This window comes from Globicephala melas, chromosome 20, assembly GCF_963455315.2.
Source record: "Globicephala melas chromosome 20, mGloMel1.2, whole genome shotgun sequence".
Taxonomy (NCBI): domain Eukaryota; kingdom Metazoa; phylum Chordata; class Mammalia; order Artiodactyla; family Delphinidae; genus Globicephala; species Globicephala melas.
Genome location: NC_083333.1, coordinates 8,186,970 through 8,204,036, shown reverse-complemented (window position 1 = coordinate 8,204,036; position 17,067 = coordinate 8,186,970). Strand labels below are relative to the sequence as shown.

General features: G+C 39.5%; 1 protein-coding gene across 3 annotated transcripts in view; it reads left to right on the top strand.

Moving 5' to 3' along the window:
• The first annotated feature begins 3,340 nt into the window (after positions 1 to 3,340).
• METTL16 (methyltransferase 16, RNA N6-adenosine) overlaps positions 3,341 to 17,067 on the top strand; it is a 55,839-nt gene continuing 42,112 nt past the window's right edge. For 2 of the 3 annotated variants that reach the window (XM_030861794.2, XM_030861802.3), the window contains exons 1-2: positions 3,341 to 3,481; positions 8,728 to 8,855. In XM_030861794.2, the coding sequence (XP_030717654.1) occupies positions 8,728 to 8,855 (128 nt within the window). In that variant the 5' untranslated portion in view covers positions 3,341 to 3,481. The remainder of the gene's footprint in view (positions 3,482 to 8,727; positions 8,856 to 17,067) is intronic. The other variant, XM_030861798.2, reaches the window with a different exon arrangement.

Genomic DNA, 17,067 nt, shown 5'->3' with positions numbered 1-17,067 from the left:
TTTTCTCAGAATGTCTTCAAATTTTCTGGTCTGTCAATGGCACTATTTCTGGATTTTCAGTCCTATTTGGAGTTTATATTTTTATTTTTTTAATTAATGTCTTCTGTTTTGTGGGACCTGGAAAAGGAGGGAAAGTAGTCAGAGGTACATTCAGATCCAGCTCTTCCACCAGCTATTCAATTTTGAAATTTACTTTTCAGATTCTTGCAAGAATTCAGCATTATTTCTAATAATGAAAAATATGGTGTCCTAAGTGTAAACATCACTTGAGTAGCTCTCAGTCATATAAATGTAGGCTGAGAAATAGTCATTTTTCTGAGATTAAGGTGTAGCTTTTGTGACTTAATTAAGGGAGCCATTAGAACTCTGATATATTAACTTGGTCCTTAAGCAGGAGCTGGATGAATTTACATAAGGAGGCCAGCATCTTCTGGGCTAGAAGGAACTGGTACTCCATCATTGCTCCCTGAGACATGAAGCTAGAGAGACCTGTGGATGTTGACTGCCTGGCCCTGGCCAGAACAGTAGCAGGGAAGAGCAACATGGTCTTTGAAATAATTAACTTCAGTAAAGTGGGAATCCAGGCCCTCAAGAGTTGAGTTCAGCACAATAGGTGGCTGATGCTAAAAGCAGCTCTGGTAGGAGCTATGCAACATATCAGAATTAGCAGCATTACCTGCTGAATGTACAGTATCAATTTCCTACTACGAAGAGGCAGCAAGAAGCAAAGTTTGTAACGGACTAATTGGACACCTATACTGTCCCTGCTGAGTGTGGAAGTTGGACAGACTTCTACCAGATTAAATCCTTAGGGATTTGACAGTATGTCAGAGATATAAGCCCTAAAAGGCAGATGTTGAATATCTTATTAATCTATTTTGTGGAGTCTCTAGACAATTTCATTTTATGTAAAAAAAAATTTTTTTTTAAGGAGATGTATTTATAATTATACCACAGTTTTGAGAGCAGGCCAACCTATGTCCACCCAGAGGGAAATGAGTTTAAAAAAATCTGTGGCACATCCATGCAATGGAATACTATGCACTTATTACAAAGAATGGTATAGAACTATATTAACTGAAGTAGGAGAACCTCCAAGACTTGCATTTTGTGTGTATATATATATATATATATATATAAATATATATAAAATGCTATTACTACAAAAATTATTTAGTTATATATCCTTATGAATATATACAGGTCTAGAAGTAAGGTTATCAAACTTTGATGGTGATTTACTCTAGGGGGTGAGAGTTTAGATAATTTTTGCTTTCTTTTTCGTATTTTCCTATATTATTTAAATTTCTTACAAATTTTCTATAATGAACATGTTTTATCTTTATGAAATAATTTTCTAAAAATGGAAACTGACCACAGAAGTCATCAGGAATAATAATAATAATAGCTTACGATGAGCCAGAAATTACAAGTGTTTTACACGCATTATCTGATTTACTTCTCACAGCAACCCTATGAGAGAGATTTGCATATTGAACAAAGCAAGGCTTGAATAGTTTAAGTAAATTGCCCATAATCAAAGGGTTAGAAAGTGGTGGGAGCAGGATTAAAGCCCAAATTCCCTGGCTGCAGAGCTATGGTCTCTCTGGTTTGACCCACAGACGAAATGGAGCTGTTTGTAGCTAACAGAGAAATTCACCGGCATTTTACATACAATCCACTTTCAACTTTACCAGCCTTAACTTCAAGGGCATTTTCTCTTTTTACCTTTCCAAAAGTAAGCACTAAATACTGTAAAAATAAAAAGACACGACCAATTAAAGACATAAAACTTTCTGTAGTATTCTGTTACATTGGGGGACCCAGCGAACCATGCCTTCCAGTACTGGAAGGTACCCTGGCATAGGCCTCTACTCTTGAATTTGGGCTGGCCCTTTGACTTGCTTTAACCGACAGAATATGGTGAAAGCACCAGTCCTGAGGCTAAGCCTTAAGAAGGCCTACCAACTTCCACTTTTGTCTTTTTGGGAGTCCTAATCCAACATGTAAGAGATATGGCTTCTCTGCTGAAGAATTATGTAGAAAGGTCATATAGAGAGGGAGAGAATTTGAGACAACACGAAGAGAGAGGCCCAGTCATTCCTGCGGAACCAGCCCCCAGCTGATGCTACGACCTACAGCAAGGCTAGCAGAATGGCCGGTCTAATCCCAGCCCAGATTTCACAGTGAGCAAATAACATGGTTGTTGTTTTAAGCTATACATTTGGGGTGGTGGTTAAACAACAGATAATTAAAACACCTCCTCACCTCTTCTGGAGTGACAACTGGTACACTCAGTTCTGCATAAAGCTGAAGTCTCCATCCCTATCTCTTAACTGTATTACAACAGTTTGCCAGAAGCTTTCACATTAATTGCTAGGACATAGGGAAGCTTTTTTTTTTTTTTTTTTTTTGCGGTACGCGGGCCTCTCACTGTCGTGGCCTCTCCCGTTGCGGAGCACAGGCTCCGGACGCGCAGGCTCAGCGGCCATGGCTCACGGGCCCAGCCGCTCCGCAGCATGTGGGATTCTCCCGGACCGGGGCACGAACCCGCGTCCCCTGAATCGGCAGGCGGACTCTCAACCACTGCGCCACCAGGGAAGCCCGGGAAGCTCTTTTAAAGGAAAGAGGTACTAGGTAGGGGTCCAGAGGTTCAGCCTTTGGCCCTAGTTTTGTTACTTATTGTATGCCTTTTGAAAGTCATTTACCTTTTGGTTTCAATTGTACAACGGGGAGACTAATATTCACACTACTTACCAGAGGAGGGTAAAAATTAGTATAACCGAGTTGAGAAGAAAAATGGAAAGCATTTAACATTGCTTCCAGCTGAAGAGGCAGGTGAGGAAATACGGGGATTTGATGTCATCTGGATGTAAGATATTGAACAAACGACTTCATATTCCTGATCCCCAGTTCTTTCTCTGTAAATGAGACTACCCTTCCTCACCTCACAGGTTTATCTGTGATGATCAAGTGAGACATCGCACGAGGAGAGACCTATTGCAGAATAAACGGTAATTGCCAGCGTGTAATCCAAAAACACCCCTCCCCCCCTTCCCCGCGCAGCCATCCTTATATTCTTCGCCCAAACCCAGAGAATGTGATTTAGTAAATCTGGAGTGGGGCACAGAAGGCTACATATTTTTTTTTAATCTACATTTTTAAAAAACAATATCCCTAGCAGATTTGAAACTAGGCGTCCTAACCCAAAGGACTCTGCTTGCTACCACGCCCCCTCCCTCTGACAGAAGGAGCCGCGAAGTCCAGATCTCGCGACAGTTTCTTCTTTCTCCAGAATCTGCTGCAGGTCTCGCGAGAATGGCTCGTCCAATCACGAGGCTGAATGGAGGCCCAAGATGGCGGCGCACTGACAGCGTAACATTTGCGTTTCTAGGATCTTCGGGCTGCTGGTGGCTTAAGACTCTGGGGTTGTAGAGGCCCACACTAGACTAGTCGTCTGGAAGCAACTTAGACCTCAGAGGTGAGTCACTTAATGTCTCTCACGCGGGTTGCGAGTTCACTTAACCTGTGTATCACCTAGGTTCCATATTCTCCTGTTCTGGGCCTGTGAGGTGTTGGTTTCGGGGTCTAGGGAGAGAGACCAGATGGTGTGTGTGTACATCTGCGTGCGCGTGCGGGGGTATATGTGTGTTGGGGTGGGTAGGAGAAGTTGGCAAATGGAGTGGCGACGAGTGCTGAAGTAGGAAAGACCGGCGGGGCGGAGGAGGTTTACAGAGATCCAAAACTGAGGCGGGAAGATAGTCTGAGGGGGTAATATGAAGGCGTGGAAGGAGTGGAAGAGATGGAGAGCTGGCAGTGGTCGAACTAGTGCAAAAAGTCGGATTTATGAGGGAAGGAGTCGAGAGAAAACGGAGATTAGGAATGAAGTGGTAGGGCTCTGTGCAGAAGGAATTTAAAGTTCTGAAAGCGGAATTTAGATTATTTTACAGACTTATGTATTAAGACACATGGTAGTTGAAGAGGATTATTAAGGGTCAGGAGAAACCAAGGAAACAGAAGCGTGGAGATGGGAAAGATCAAAGAAAGTCGAAGTGGAAGCTTAAGTGAAGGTCTACTACTTTGGCTTTCTGGACAGACTCGGGTAACCGGAAGAAAAAGGTCCAGCCCTAGACCTGAGCCTTTTAGACACTTTAAGATGGGGACTGCTTATCAAGAATGAGGGTGCTGTGTTTCAGTGTCCTGGACAGTGTAAAGAGTTCCATCGTGCTTTCAATCATAAAACACTTATTGCGTGCCTGCTCTCCAGGCCCTACTTTAGGCTCTGGGATATCGCAGTGAATAATAAGATAGACAAAATATTTTCCCTCATGAAGCTTACTGGCAGGGCAGATTTTAAAAAAATAAGTAAAATATATGGAATGTCAGATGGGTAAGTTTTATGTAGAAGACTGAAGCTACTAAGTGAGACAAGGAGTGTGTTCACTCACTGCTTATTTATTTTTTTTATTTTTATTTTTTTTATTTTTATTTTTTTTTGCGGTATGCGGGCCTCTCACCGCTGTGGCCTCTGCCGCTCCGGACACGCAGGCCCAGCGGCCATGGCCCACGGGCCCAGCCGCTCCGCGGCATGTGGGATCCTCCCGGACCAGGGCACGAACTCGCGTCCCCTGTATCAGCAGGCACACTCCCAACCACTGCGCCACCAGGGAAGCCCCACTCACTGCTTATTTAAATGGAGGTACTCAGGAAAGGCATCAATGAGTAAGAGACGTTTGATCAAAGACCTGAATAAGGTGTGAGGGTACCTTGTATGTATGTATTTCTGAGGGAATAACAGTTTATGCAGACCAGACAGCAAGTACAAAAGCCGTGAGACAGGAGTGTGCCAGACTTGCTAGAGAAACAGCAAGGAGGCCAATGTGGCTAGGGCAGAGTGAGCCAGGAAGAGAAAAGTAGATTAGGTTAGAGAGAAGTGGGGAGTGACAATGCTGATGCCAGGTAAGTGCTGATACTCAGTTAAACTCTGAGGAATGGGATAGATTTAGCTAAGAACCCATCGCCTGTATTGGGAGCTTGGTTAGCAGAGAAGTGGCTTTATTGACTCATTGTGCATCTGTTCTGACCAGAAGGGTTGAATAATGAAGGAAATGAATCTATCATATTTGTAATTTAATTTGTCCATGTGTGTTCAGAGTGTTATGTGTGTGCACTGACATCAGGGGTACACGCATGACACTCTGAACAGGGAGGAGAAAGTGGCAACAAATGAGTTTGGAGGGGTAGATTATGTGTGCCTTGTTAATTATTTTGGACTTTATCAGCCTAAAAGCTTTAGGAAGGCACTGAAGGGATTTACCAAGGAATGTTCAGTTTTGTATTGGGGCAGGAGGAGGGGGATGTTGTTGCTGGGGTGAAGTGGATTGCTGGGGCAAGAGTGGTTAGAGAGGGCTTCCCTGGTAGCGCAGTGGTTAAGAATCCGCCTGCCAATGCAGGGGACACGGGTTCGAGCCCTGGTCCGGGAAGATCCCACATGCCGCGGGGCAACTAACCCCGTGCACCACAACTATCGAGCCTGCACTCTAGAGCCCGTAAGCCACAACTGCTGAAGTCTGTGTGCCTAGAGCCCGAGCTCCGCAAGAAGAGAAGCCACTGCAATGAGAAGCCCGCGCACCACAACGAAGAGCGGCCCCCACTCACCACAACTAGATAAAGCCCACGTGCAGCAACAAAGACCCAACACAGCCAAAACACAGAGTGGTCAGAGAGACATCAGTTAGAGGCTATTGTAGTCATCCAAGAAAGAGATGATTATGGTCTGTGGCCTAAAGATATGGAGTTATGAAGGGCGAAAAATGGATAGGGTCAAGAAATAATTAGGAGATAGAGAATATTCAGGACATGGTGTGTTTGGAATGAGGGAGGCAGGGTGGAAAAGGTTCTAAAGGTTTCTCGCTTTTGTGCCACAAGGAAGATAGTGGTATCATTCAGCAAAATAGTGAAGATTAGAAGAGGACCAGTTTGGGGTGGGTAGAAATGATTTAATTTTGGACATGTTGTGTATGAAGTACTTTTGAGCCTTTCAAGTGAGTAGTCTGGTGGGCAGTTATATGCATGATTTGGAACATCTCGATAATTCTCCTTTGGACATGGTTGTTAAACTTCCAGTGTGGAAAGCTGTCAAAAACCTTCTGAGTATTAACATATTTATTACCACGTAAAGTTACATCTTTAACAAAGCCTGCAAAGGAACGGTACTTACTGCTAAGAGACTTTACAATAGCGGATATGACTGAACTGGGGAGATTAGGGAAGGAAAGACCTTCCTGAAGAAGAAATGCTTGAACTGTGATAGTAAGGATGAGTAGGAATTCATCAGGTGAAGAGGGGGAGGAAAGAACATTATAGACAAAAGGAGTAACCTGGGTAAAGACCCTATTGCCAGAGTGGAGGGAAAGAAAGAAGAGCAATGGGTGAGACTTAAGCTGATGGTGAAAAAATAGGTAAGGCCACACCATGCTGGGTCTTATATGTATGCTGAAGTAATGTAAAGTTTTGAGCAAGTGGGCATGGGAGGAGGACACAGTGAAATTTACGTTTAGAAATGATCACTGCAAGGTGGAAAAAGGAATGGAGGGAAAAAGCGTGGGGTCATGGAGACCAAATAAGAGGCTGTCTGGGCTTCCCTGGTGGTGCAGTGGTTAAGAATCCACCTGCCAATGCAAGGGACACGGGTTTGAGCCCTGGTCCGGGAAGATCCCACATGCCGCAGAGCAACTAAGCCCGTGCGCCACAACTACTGAGCCTGTGCTCTAGAGCCCATGAGCCACAACTGCTGAGCCCGTGTGCCACAACTACTGAAGCCCACACACTCTAGGGCCCGTGCTCCACAACAAGAGAAGCCACCGCAATGAGAAGCCTGCGCACCACAATGAAGAGTAGCCCCCGCTCGCCGCACCTAGAGAAAGCCCACGTGCAGCAATGAACACGCAATGCAGCCAAAAATAAATAAAATAAATATTTTTTTTAAAAAAGAGGCTGTTGTAGCAGTCTAGGCAACTTGTACTGGGCTGCTATTGGTGGACACAGGGAAAAATAGATGGATTTGAGAGGTATTTAGCTGGTAAAATCCACATAGCTTGATTTCTTGGAATACGAGAGGGATAGAGAACTATCAGGTGACTCTTAGGATTCTGACTTACACAATACCATTTAGATGAATGTGCATTATGAAAAAAATGGAAAATGCAGAATGATATAAAGAAGAAAATAAAAATCACCTACCATCCAGAGATACACACTAAAATATTTTTTAAATTACCAACTGCTTAGAGATTTACTCAACCACTGCAATGGGTTTTTTCCGGTTTTTATTTCTTGCTATAAATGTGTTCACTTTTTTCCTCTGTGTATTCTTGAGGAAAACAAAATTGCTATGTTTGTTTTCATTTGGTTTTAGCTACCTGGAAATAACAAGACTGAAATTTATAAAAGAAGTTGGAATAGAGGATTTTTTTGGTAGAGTTTGAAATCAGGAAGTTAAAAAAAAAAAGATGTTTTTTGAAACTTTAGTGACTTTATGGTGCACTACCAAAGAGTCAATCCATGCAAGACCACTGTAAAAGCTAACCTCTGACTACAATATTCTTGGCTGTAGATTATGTTGCCTTCTGTCACTTTGATGCATTTAAAGGAATAGTTTCCAATTTTCTTCCCTTCGTTTAAAAGAAAAAGATTCATCATATGTTGCATACATTTTTAAAAATTGTGGTAAAATACACATAACATAACATTTAAAATTTTAACCATTTTTTAGTATACCATTCAGTGGCTTTAGGTGTATTCACAGTGTTATGCAACCATCACTACTGTCCATTTCCAGAAGTTTTTCATCATCCTAAACAGAAGCCATGTACCATTAAACAGTAATTCACCATTCTACCCTCCTCCCAACCTCTACTAACTTCTTGTTTACTCTCTGTCTGTATGAATTTGCCTATTGTTGGCACTTCATATAAGTGGAATAATATAGTATTTGTGCTTTAGTGTGTGGCTTATTTCCCTTAGCATAATGTTTTTAAGGTTCATACATGTTGTAGCATGTGTCAGAATTTCATCCGTTTTTAGGGCTGATTGATATTCCATTGTATATATATCCCACATTTTGTTTATTTATCTGCTTGTGGACACTTGGGGTTGCTTCTACCTTTTGACTATTGTGAATAATGCTGCTGTGAACATTGTAAGTATCTGTTTGAATCTCTGCTTTCAGTTCTTTTGGATCTATACCTAGGAGTGGAATTGCTGGGTCATATGGTAATGTTTAACTTTTTAAAGAACCACCAAACTTTTCCACAGCAGTCATACCATCTTCATTCCCACCTGCAATGCCTGAGGGCTCCAGTTTCTTTACATACTTGCCAATACTTGTTATTTTCTTTCTTTCTTTCTTTCTTTCTTTCTTTCGTTCTTTCTTTCTTTCTTTCTTTCCTTTCTTTCTTTCTTTCTTTTATAATAGCCATCCTAATGGGTATGAAGTAATATCTTATTGTGGTTTTGACTTGCATTTCCGTAATGACTAATGATGTTGAGCATCTTTTCATGTGCTTATTTGTTGTTGCATATTTTCAAAATATAACTTCTTTTTTCTCACTTGGTTGGCAAAGATGTATTGGCTGTAACTGTTGAGTTGGCAACCACAGCTTTTCCTGTTGACTTTTTTTAACTAAATATGTGATTCCCCCCCCCACCCTTTTTTTCTTTTTAAAGATGGCTCTGAGTAAATCAATGCATGCAAGAAATAGATACAAGGACAAACCTCCTGACTTTGCATATCTGGCTTCCAAATATCCAGATTTTCAGCAGCATGTTCAGATAAATCTGAATGGAAGAGTGAGGTAGGTAACAGATGAAGAATTCTTGATACAGTATTATACTAGTGTAATTTGAATGGACACAGCATAGTGGAAAGCGTACTGGACTGATAGTAGACCTGAATACTAATTCTAGACATTTCCTTAAACTTCTCATCTGACCTTGGACAAATCACTTAACCTCTCTCGGTTTTAGCATTTTAACCTATAAAATCAGAAGATTGGACCAAATGCTTTTAAGTTTCCTTCTGGCTACAAAAAACAAAATAAAATTTCTTGATGTCCAAATTATTGCTTGCCCAACAGAGATCCCAGAGTGCCTGCAGAAACCTTAGGACTCTAAAACTTGGTGACTGGTGAGGGTCTAAAGTCCTTATTTTAAGTGTGTGTTTATTTTGATGTGAGGTAGGAAAATAATAACCAGGATATCAAAACTGATTTCACTTCATTATTACGTAGAATGTCACTAAATTTAAGTTTAAAAGTTAATTATTAAAAATTAAGAAAATAATAGTATGACGCTTCAGGAAATGGCAAGGATTATGATAGTGGTATGGTAGGAACTGATGTTTGTGTTATACCCTTGAGAAGGAGATCTTTGACTGCCATCCTAAACTCTATGTGAGTTACAGAGGGGATTGGAAATTTCAAGCCTGCCTTGGGAAAATGTGGTGCTTCACCTGTGGGGAGGAGGAAAAGCAGGATTTGTGGAGCACTGGGAAGGTTGGGAATAATAGGATGAGAGGGCTTGAGGCATTTTGCTGACCTCACCCTTCCTCCTGGCAGACTTGTAGAACTGGAGGCCCTAGGCCAGGACTTAACCTGGGGGCCAAGTTACTCTAGAAATCCTAAAACTTAAAAAATATATATATAATACGTATTTATTTACATTCATTTTTCTGGGAGATAATCCTTGGTTTTCACCAGATTCTCAGAGAGATTTGTGACCCTCACCAATACACAAAGGTTAAGTCAAATGCCCTAGAACTGTGATTTCCAAGCTTTATTGTCTATTCCACTCAGTAAAAAGTCGAGCACAGCTCCATATATGAATGCTTGTGTTACTTACCATGTTACTATATTAAACACATTAGAAAACATACTTCAAACTGGAAATTAAAAATATATTTAAATAAGAGTTCTAATATTTTCTTTGCATACTCTACAGGTTCATCTTTGGCACCTTACTTTGGAGATCACCCCAGAGATACAGAATTGGTGTTTCTCTTTGTTTAGATCATCTCTACCATTTTTCTTAAATCTTTGTTTCATAGTTATGTATGTGGATGTTATTTATCCTAGTAACTTTAGAGCAGATACAGTTTTGTTATTCTTTGTTTCCTCTCTACACTTATTTTTGTACTTAATTATTTAACAAATATCTGTTGATTAACCATTTTGCTCTAAGTTCCGGGAGAGCCATAATAAACAAGCAAGACTTAGTCACTGCCATATTTGGAGTAAACACACTAGTGCAGGAAGTGGACAAACAAACAAGCAGTTAGCCTTTCAGTGTGGCAGAACCTGTGGAGTATACAGTGGAATCACACAGAAGGGAGACCTGACCCCAGCTTTGGGATTTAGAGAATGATTTGAAACAGATACAGTGTCTTAGTTGTGTTCTAAAGAATGAGTCTGAGTTAGCCAGGTAGAAAGAAGAGTGTTACAGGCAGAGGGAGTAGCGTGTGCAAAGAGCACGGAGTAGTGGGGGACTGGAAAAGTTGAGCATGCCTAGGGTGTGGTGGACAAATGACAGAAGATGAGGCTGGGAGGATGATGCTTGCAGTACTTTATAAGGGCCAGTGAGGAGTTTGGAATTTATCTTAGGGACATGTACAGAGAGTTCTTATGTCTTGAGAATTACTCATCCCGGGCTTTCCTGGTGGCACAGTGGTTGAGAGTCCGCCTGCCGATGCAGGGGACACGGGTTTGTGCCCCGGTCCGGGAAGATCCCACATGCCCCGGAGCAGCTAGGCTGTGAGCCATGGCCACTGAGCATGCGCGTCCGGAGCCTGTGCTCCGCAACGGGAGAGGCCACAACAGTGAGAGGCCCGCGTACCGCAAAAAAAAAAAAAGAATTACTCATCCCCAGTCTTATGCACTAAAGTTTTAAAGCAGGGAAATAACATTCAGAATTGTGTTTAGACAGGTGACAGGTGTATTCTAGGAGCATAGTAGAAGATGGATTGCAGGGGGAATTAAGACTGAAAGTATAGGCAAGTAAGTGGGAAATGGTTTTAGTAATCTACATTAGACATATTGGTGGCCTAACTAGGTAGAGGGGGGAAGGACAGAGATCACTGGATGAATTTGAGAGAAATTCATGAATATAATTAGCAGGACACAGTAGAAATTAAGTATGAACCAAGTATGGTGCTTGGTATTCCAACTTAGCAAGAGATTAGGTGGTAGTGCCATTTCTGCAGTAAGGAACAAGGGGGAATGAGCTGGTTGGGGGAGAGATGATATATTTTCAGTTTGGGGCATATTGAATCTGAGAAGTCTATGTGCAGTTGAAAATGGAAGTCAGAAGAGAAGGACACAGCAGTGGTGTGGGAGTGGTATTAGTGAAGACCTTGGGTCTTTGAATACTGAAAGATGAATAGAAGGGGGGAAAGAGTTCCAAGTATAGAGAACAGAATTTTTTGAAAGGTCTGGTAAGTTTGCAGAACTGCATGTAGATGGGGATGAAGTGGGTATAGAATAACAGCTTAGGGAATACTAGGAGATGAGACTGAAAGGAAAACAAAGAACAGGTCACAAAGAGCCTTTCATAGCTCTTAGCTCATGCAAAGTAGAATGGACTTGATTGCTCAGACTTTGAGGAACCAGAGGAAGATTTTTAGGATGGTTAGGATTTTTAAGATGGCTTAAGATTTATATATTTTAAGAAAAATCACTCAGAGCAGACCAAACAGATCTGTTATTACAACATATCTGAATGGCTTAAGGGTGTCTGACAAGTAATAGACATTCAATAAATATTTGTCAAATGCATGAGAATAATTCTTCTATAAAATCTAACTGTATGCCATTTACAGATGGCATACCTAAAACAAAATTGCAGATAAATAAAAAATAAAGGGCTGGGCAAAAATATACTAAACAAATGAGAGTTCCCTCCAAATTAAAAAAAAGTAAGATAGAAGGTAGAAAAAACCTCAAATTAGAAAAAGAAGACTAGTTTGTATTGACAAAAGAAATAATGTTCAATGAAGACTTAAATAAAGACTTTTAGCATGTTGAAAAATGTAACATAAGAAATAGCTTTTAAAAAGTGTTTGATATAATTCAGAGACATTTTTTCTTTGTCTTTCCAACCAAGTAGAGAAAAATAAACAGAACAATAGCCTCAGGGACTTTCAGAGGATCAATGAATGCTTCAAAGACAATTAGGTAAAAATACTCTTTGTGTATGTTCTTTTTCTTGGGGAGATAGGGTTTAAAGCTTTAACCTGTAATTTGAACTTCAGTTTTAAAAGAGTAATTGACCCAAAAAAAGTTAAGTACTGCTGATAGAGAGCCTAAATAATATAATCAATGAATTTGATTTAGTGATATGTTTTGAACTTTTAATCTATAAATGCACATTCTTTTTTTTTAATTGATACTGCATTATTTTATTATTTCCTTTATTTTTTGGCTGCTATGCAGCACGTGGGATCTTGGTTTCGCAACTAGGGATCAAATTTGCACCCCCTGCATTTGAAGCGCAGAGTCTTAACCACTGGACCTCCAGGGAAGTCCCACACATTCTTTTTAAATAGCTTGCACAGGCTTATAACACTAAGAAGTGACTGAGTTGGAACTCTCTGGCTCAGTCTGTTGCTTCCCTTATTTATTTAGAGTTAATAAGATTAGAAGGAAAAAGAATTACAATTTTACAGATGGCTTGATTATTGTCTACCTGAAAAAACATTTGAGAATTACCTAAAAATATTCAGATGATTGCTGAATAAAACATACATATAAATATTTTAAAATGTATATAAATAAATAGAAAATTGATAGGTTTCCAGATATTAGTTGGAAAATATAGTTGCAATAAAAGATCCCATCCACAATAACAAAGAGGAATAGGCAGAAACTTGGCAAAGAAATATGTTAAGATCTATGTGGATAAAGCAATAGAATTACCCTCAGGGGTCTAGGGGAGACAGTGAATCTAGAGACACCGTGTGTTTCTGGATGGGGAGGCTCAGTATAGTTAATATGTCGATTCTTCCCCAAATCAAAATCCTTCTAAGGTTTTTGGGAGAGAAAGCGACATAATGTTTCTTCTGTTCAAAGAAAAGGTACTCAAAACAAATGTTATAAGTGGGTGATGGCAAGGTGAAGGGGTGTAAACTTTCCCAGACGGGTATTTAAATATATTGTGAAGTTCGAGTAATTAAAACATTAGCCCAGTAGTGCCACAAGAATGGGCCATCAGTTGTCTGGCACAAAGTGGCATTCAAGTCTCAACAGCATGTGCACATTAAATAGGGTGATTCCAGCCTGCTTTCTACTCAGTAGTATACCTCCCAGAGGGAGTATAGAGTGGGAGTGTAGAGTGGACAGGGTGAATCTTCCTTTCTTGATCAGTCTTGACTCCTGTGTGTTTCTCATAATGTGAATATCTTACAGTGCTATGAATGATTAAAGAGCTTTTTCAGTGTTCTCTTGGATTTTCACTTTATATGCTTACTTTGGAAGCTGACTCCTAAGTAAGATACCACCCCACCATGTAAAGACTGTAACATAGAATAAGGACATTTCAGGTTGTTAAGGGTGGAGGCAGACACCAATGGATTTTTAATAGATGCATTGGAACAGCTGTGGGGAAAGTGCATTAGATTTCCTTTCCTATATATTATGCAAAATAAATTCCTGATGGTTTGATGATTTCAATATATTTATTCTATTGAAGTACTAGAAAAAAATATATAGGTGAACTGTTTAACTTTCGGTGTAGGGATGGTCTTTCTGAGTAAACTCCAAGGGTAGAATTCATAAAGGAAATTTTATGGATTCAACTACATAAGAAGTAAAAACTTTTACATATCAGGAAATAGTAAAAGGTGACAACACAGTATAAATATTTAGCTCCCTTAATATAAAGAACTCTTAGAAGACAATAAGAAAAAGGAAAAAAACCTTAATATATAGGTTAAGGATAAAAACAGGCAATTTACAAACGAAGAAAGACAAATGGACCAAATTAGCAAAGAAAAAATATGCAGTATCCATCAATGGCAAAAATGTAGTCAAATAGGCATAGTGATAAAATGCTGGTAGAATTGCAGCTTTGAAAGTTCTAAAAGCATACTTAAATGAAATAATGTATGTTTGAGGATGTTTATCCCAAGGCTGTTTGTAACAAAGAAAATTGGAAATAACTTAAATTTCCAAAATTGTAGGTTCTTACAGTGCAGTTCCATACAGTGGAATACCACGTAGCCTATGGAATGGGTGTTGCAGATTATAAAACATCATCATTTTGTTTCAGACTGAAACCAAAGTATCTGTGCTGATATGCTGTGCATAGAAAAGGACTAAAAGTTATGAACTTGATGTTCAAAGTGATGGTTTTGTGATAGGCAAAAGTAATTTTTAAATTTCTTGCAAGGAAAAGCAAATTTGTCTGTGAAGGGATGGCAAGAGGATGAGGCAAGCTTGAGGAGAGCTCCTCTTCTTTAATAATGGGAGCAGTATGAGCTTCCCTATGGTTGGTAGTACAGCATATTTAGAAGCGATCTATGATAGAGGAAGAAGAGAAGATATGTACTTTTTTTTTAATGTAAACAACCTACCTGCTCCTGGACATCATCCTCCTTGTTGCTTACTTAGGTAAGAGTTGTTGATGATTATATGCGTCAGTAGAATGTTCTTTATTTTTATAGTGGCTTTTTATTTAACTTAAGAAGATATGTGAAAAAGAATGGTCAAAATGTAAACCCAGGTAATGATGGAAAAGGAATACCAGGCAGAACATTAGACCTGAGATGGATTGAAGTGTCATTTATTTGCTCAGCCCTTAAGTGCTCTCTTAAGGGAAGCAGGGTGTGATATGGAAAGAGGGGCACTTCTGAGTGAATCATCCTAAGGACCAGTCTTGAGAGTGCCACTTACCAGCTGTGAGGTTTTAGATAATTTTCTTAGCTTTACTGAGACTGAATTTCCTCATCTAAAAAGGAGGGATAAAAGGACATACTTTGGATGATTGTCATAAAGGTTAGCAATGATGTGTGCAAAGTGACTGACACATTGTAGACACTTAGTAAAGGATAGATATTGTTATTAAGCCTGGTACACTTGATAAGGTACTGAGGATTGCTGGTGTGATCTCTCTCTCTCCCTCTCTCTTTTCTCTCTCTCTCTTCCCTGCATCCCTCACTGCTTTGTTGTAATCATATCTGACTGTTTCAATTAAATTTTAGTTTGTGCTTTTTCACAGAAACCAGCCCCATAGGAACATCCTGCAATTTACTTGAGCCCTGTCAGTTGAGTTTGAATAGAGTATGACACTTAACTGATTTGTTTTTAAATCAAAGACCTGGCATTGAAGGGCTGTGTCATAGTTTGTGACTGTACCATTTTTAGCACCTCAGTGAAGATCTAATGAATAGAAACCAATGTTGGAGTAGGGTGGGGAGGCTTCAGCCTTTATTGTTACATAAGGTTCAGCCTCTACAGTATTAGAATGATTGTTTCTTTAACCATGGTTACAGAATGTATCTTTCCAAACTCCATCTAATAATGGTAATACTGTATTCATCAATAGCAGAGCAAGAGTCATCATGGGGAAATCAGACCTGAGCCTGTTGACAATAGGCTGTTTTGTTTTACGAAGCTGGATGTGTTAAACAAACAACAAAGACTGATGGTATAAATTGCTAATTTCCACGTGAGAGCTAATTTTAGTCCCTGTGCCTCTCTGTGCTCTCAGAAATGAAAATGAAAAAAGATCTTGCCTGTGTTCAGGAATTTTGAATGTCCCAGGGTGCTAAAGTGACCTAGATATTTAACTAGTGAAGTCAGATGACTTCACTTTTGTCCTACAAAAAGATCTCCAACCCTCAGATTAGTGTCTGTATTTTCTTAAAAGTAAGAAAACAAACACTCATTTTGCTAATAACAAAGTCTAAGAATCAGCTCTTCATTGATTTTTGTGTATTTTCTTCAATTAGACTAGCTTCTGCTCGATGTCTTATACTTTTTGGTGATTAGGATGTAGTTCCTTAGTAATAAGTTGTATGCTCTATTCCATCAAAGTAAGCACATTTTTTTAAATAGTGAGAATTGTTTATATAAACAACTCTGTTTGAAGGCACTAAGAAAATATATTAATTATATCGCTGTTTCTCTTGCTCCAAATGTTTCGTGAAGCCATGTAATCAATGCTCAAGCTGCACTACTATCTTTTGGGGATTGCTGTCATTGTGGGAAATATGCTGGTTTGGTCTCCAACAGAATTGGCCCCCTTTCATGGAAAACAAGTACTCTGGAACCAAGGATCTGTCTTCCTTTTTTGAAAAAGGAAGTGGTTTTTTTTTTTATTATTCTACAAACATTTATAGAGCCCTTAATGGGAAAATTATAGAAATATATCCTTCCTACCTACATTTATAATGGGAATGTTGCATACGTAAAAGAAAAAAGGTCACGGTTCTTCCACCCCAGAGATCAAATTACTTGTGTTCCTCTCTAAGCCCTGTCCTTATGCATATATAGTAATTTTTGTGGTTGTAATTTTGCTATAGGTACAATCAAAGGACTTTTTTTTACCCACACTTGACATAAGCATTTTCCATATAGTTATAAAACACTTATTGTTGTTATGAAGGTATTATGTAACATGTGTTCAGATAATACAAAAATATGAGAATTTCCACATCCAGAGGTGGTTCTGACCCTTCCAGATTGTTTTCTCTGCATGTTCACATATAGGGTCTTTTTTGTCTTGTTTTTATTTTTACAAGAATGTGATCGTAATGTACATATATGCTTTTACCCAAACTTGTGGGAGTTTTTTGTTGTTGTTGCTGTTAATTTATCAAGGAACCCTCTTCATACAAGACTGTGTGCATCAGCCCAGTCTTACTCCTTTTCATGACTGCAGAGTATTCTCTTGTGTGGATGTGGTATAGCTTATTCAGTCAACTCCCTAATGACTACTTTTAGATTGTTCCTAAATTTTCTGTAATGCAAAACTTAAATATATTTAACTGTTTCCCATACTCTTGGACTTCTTTTT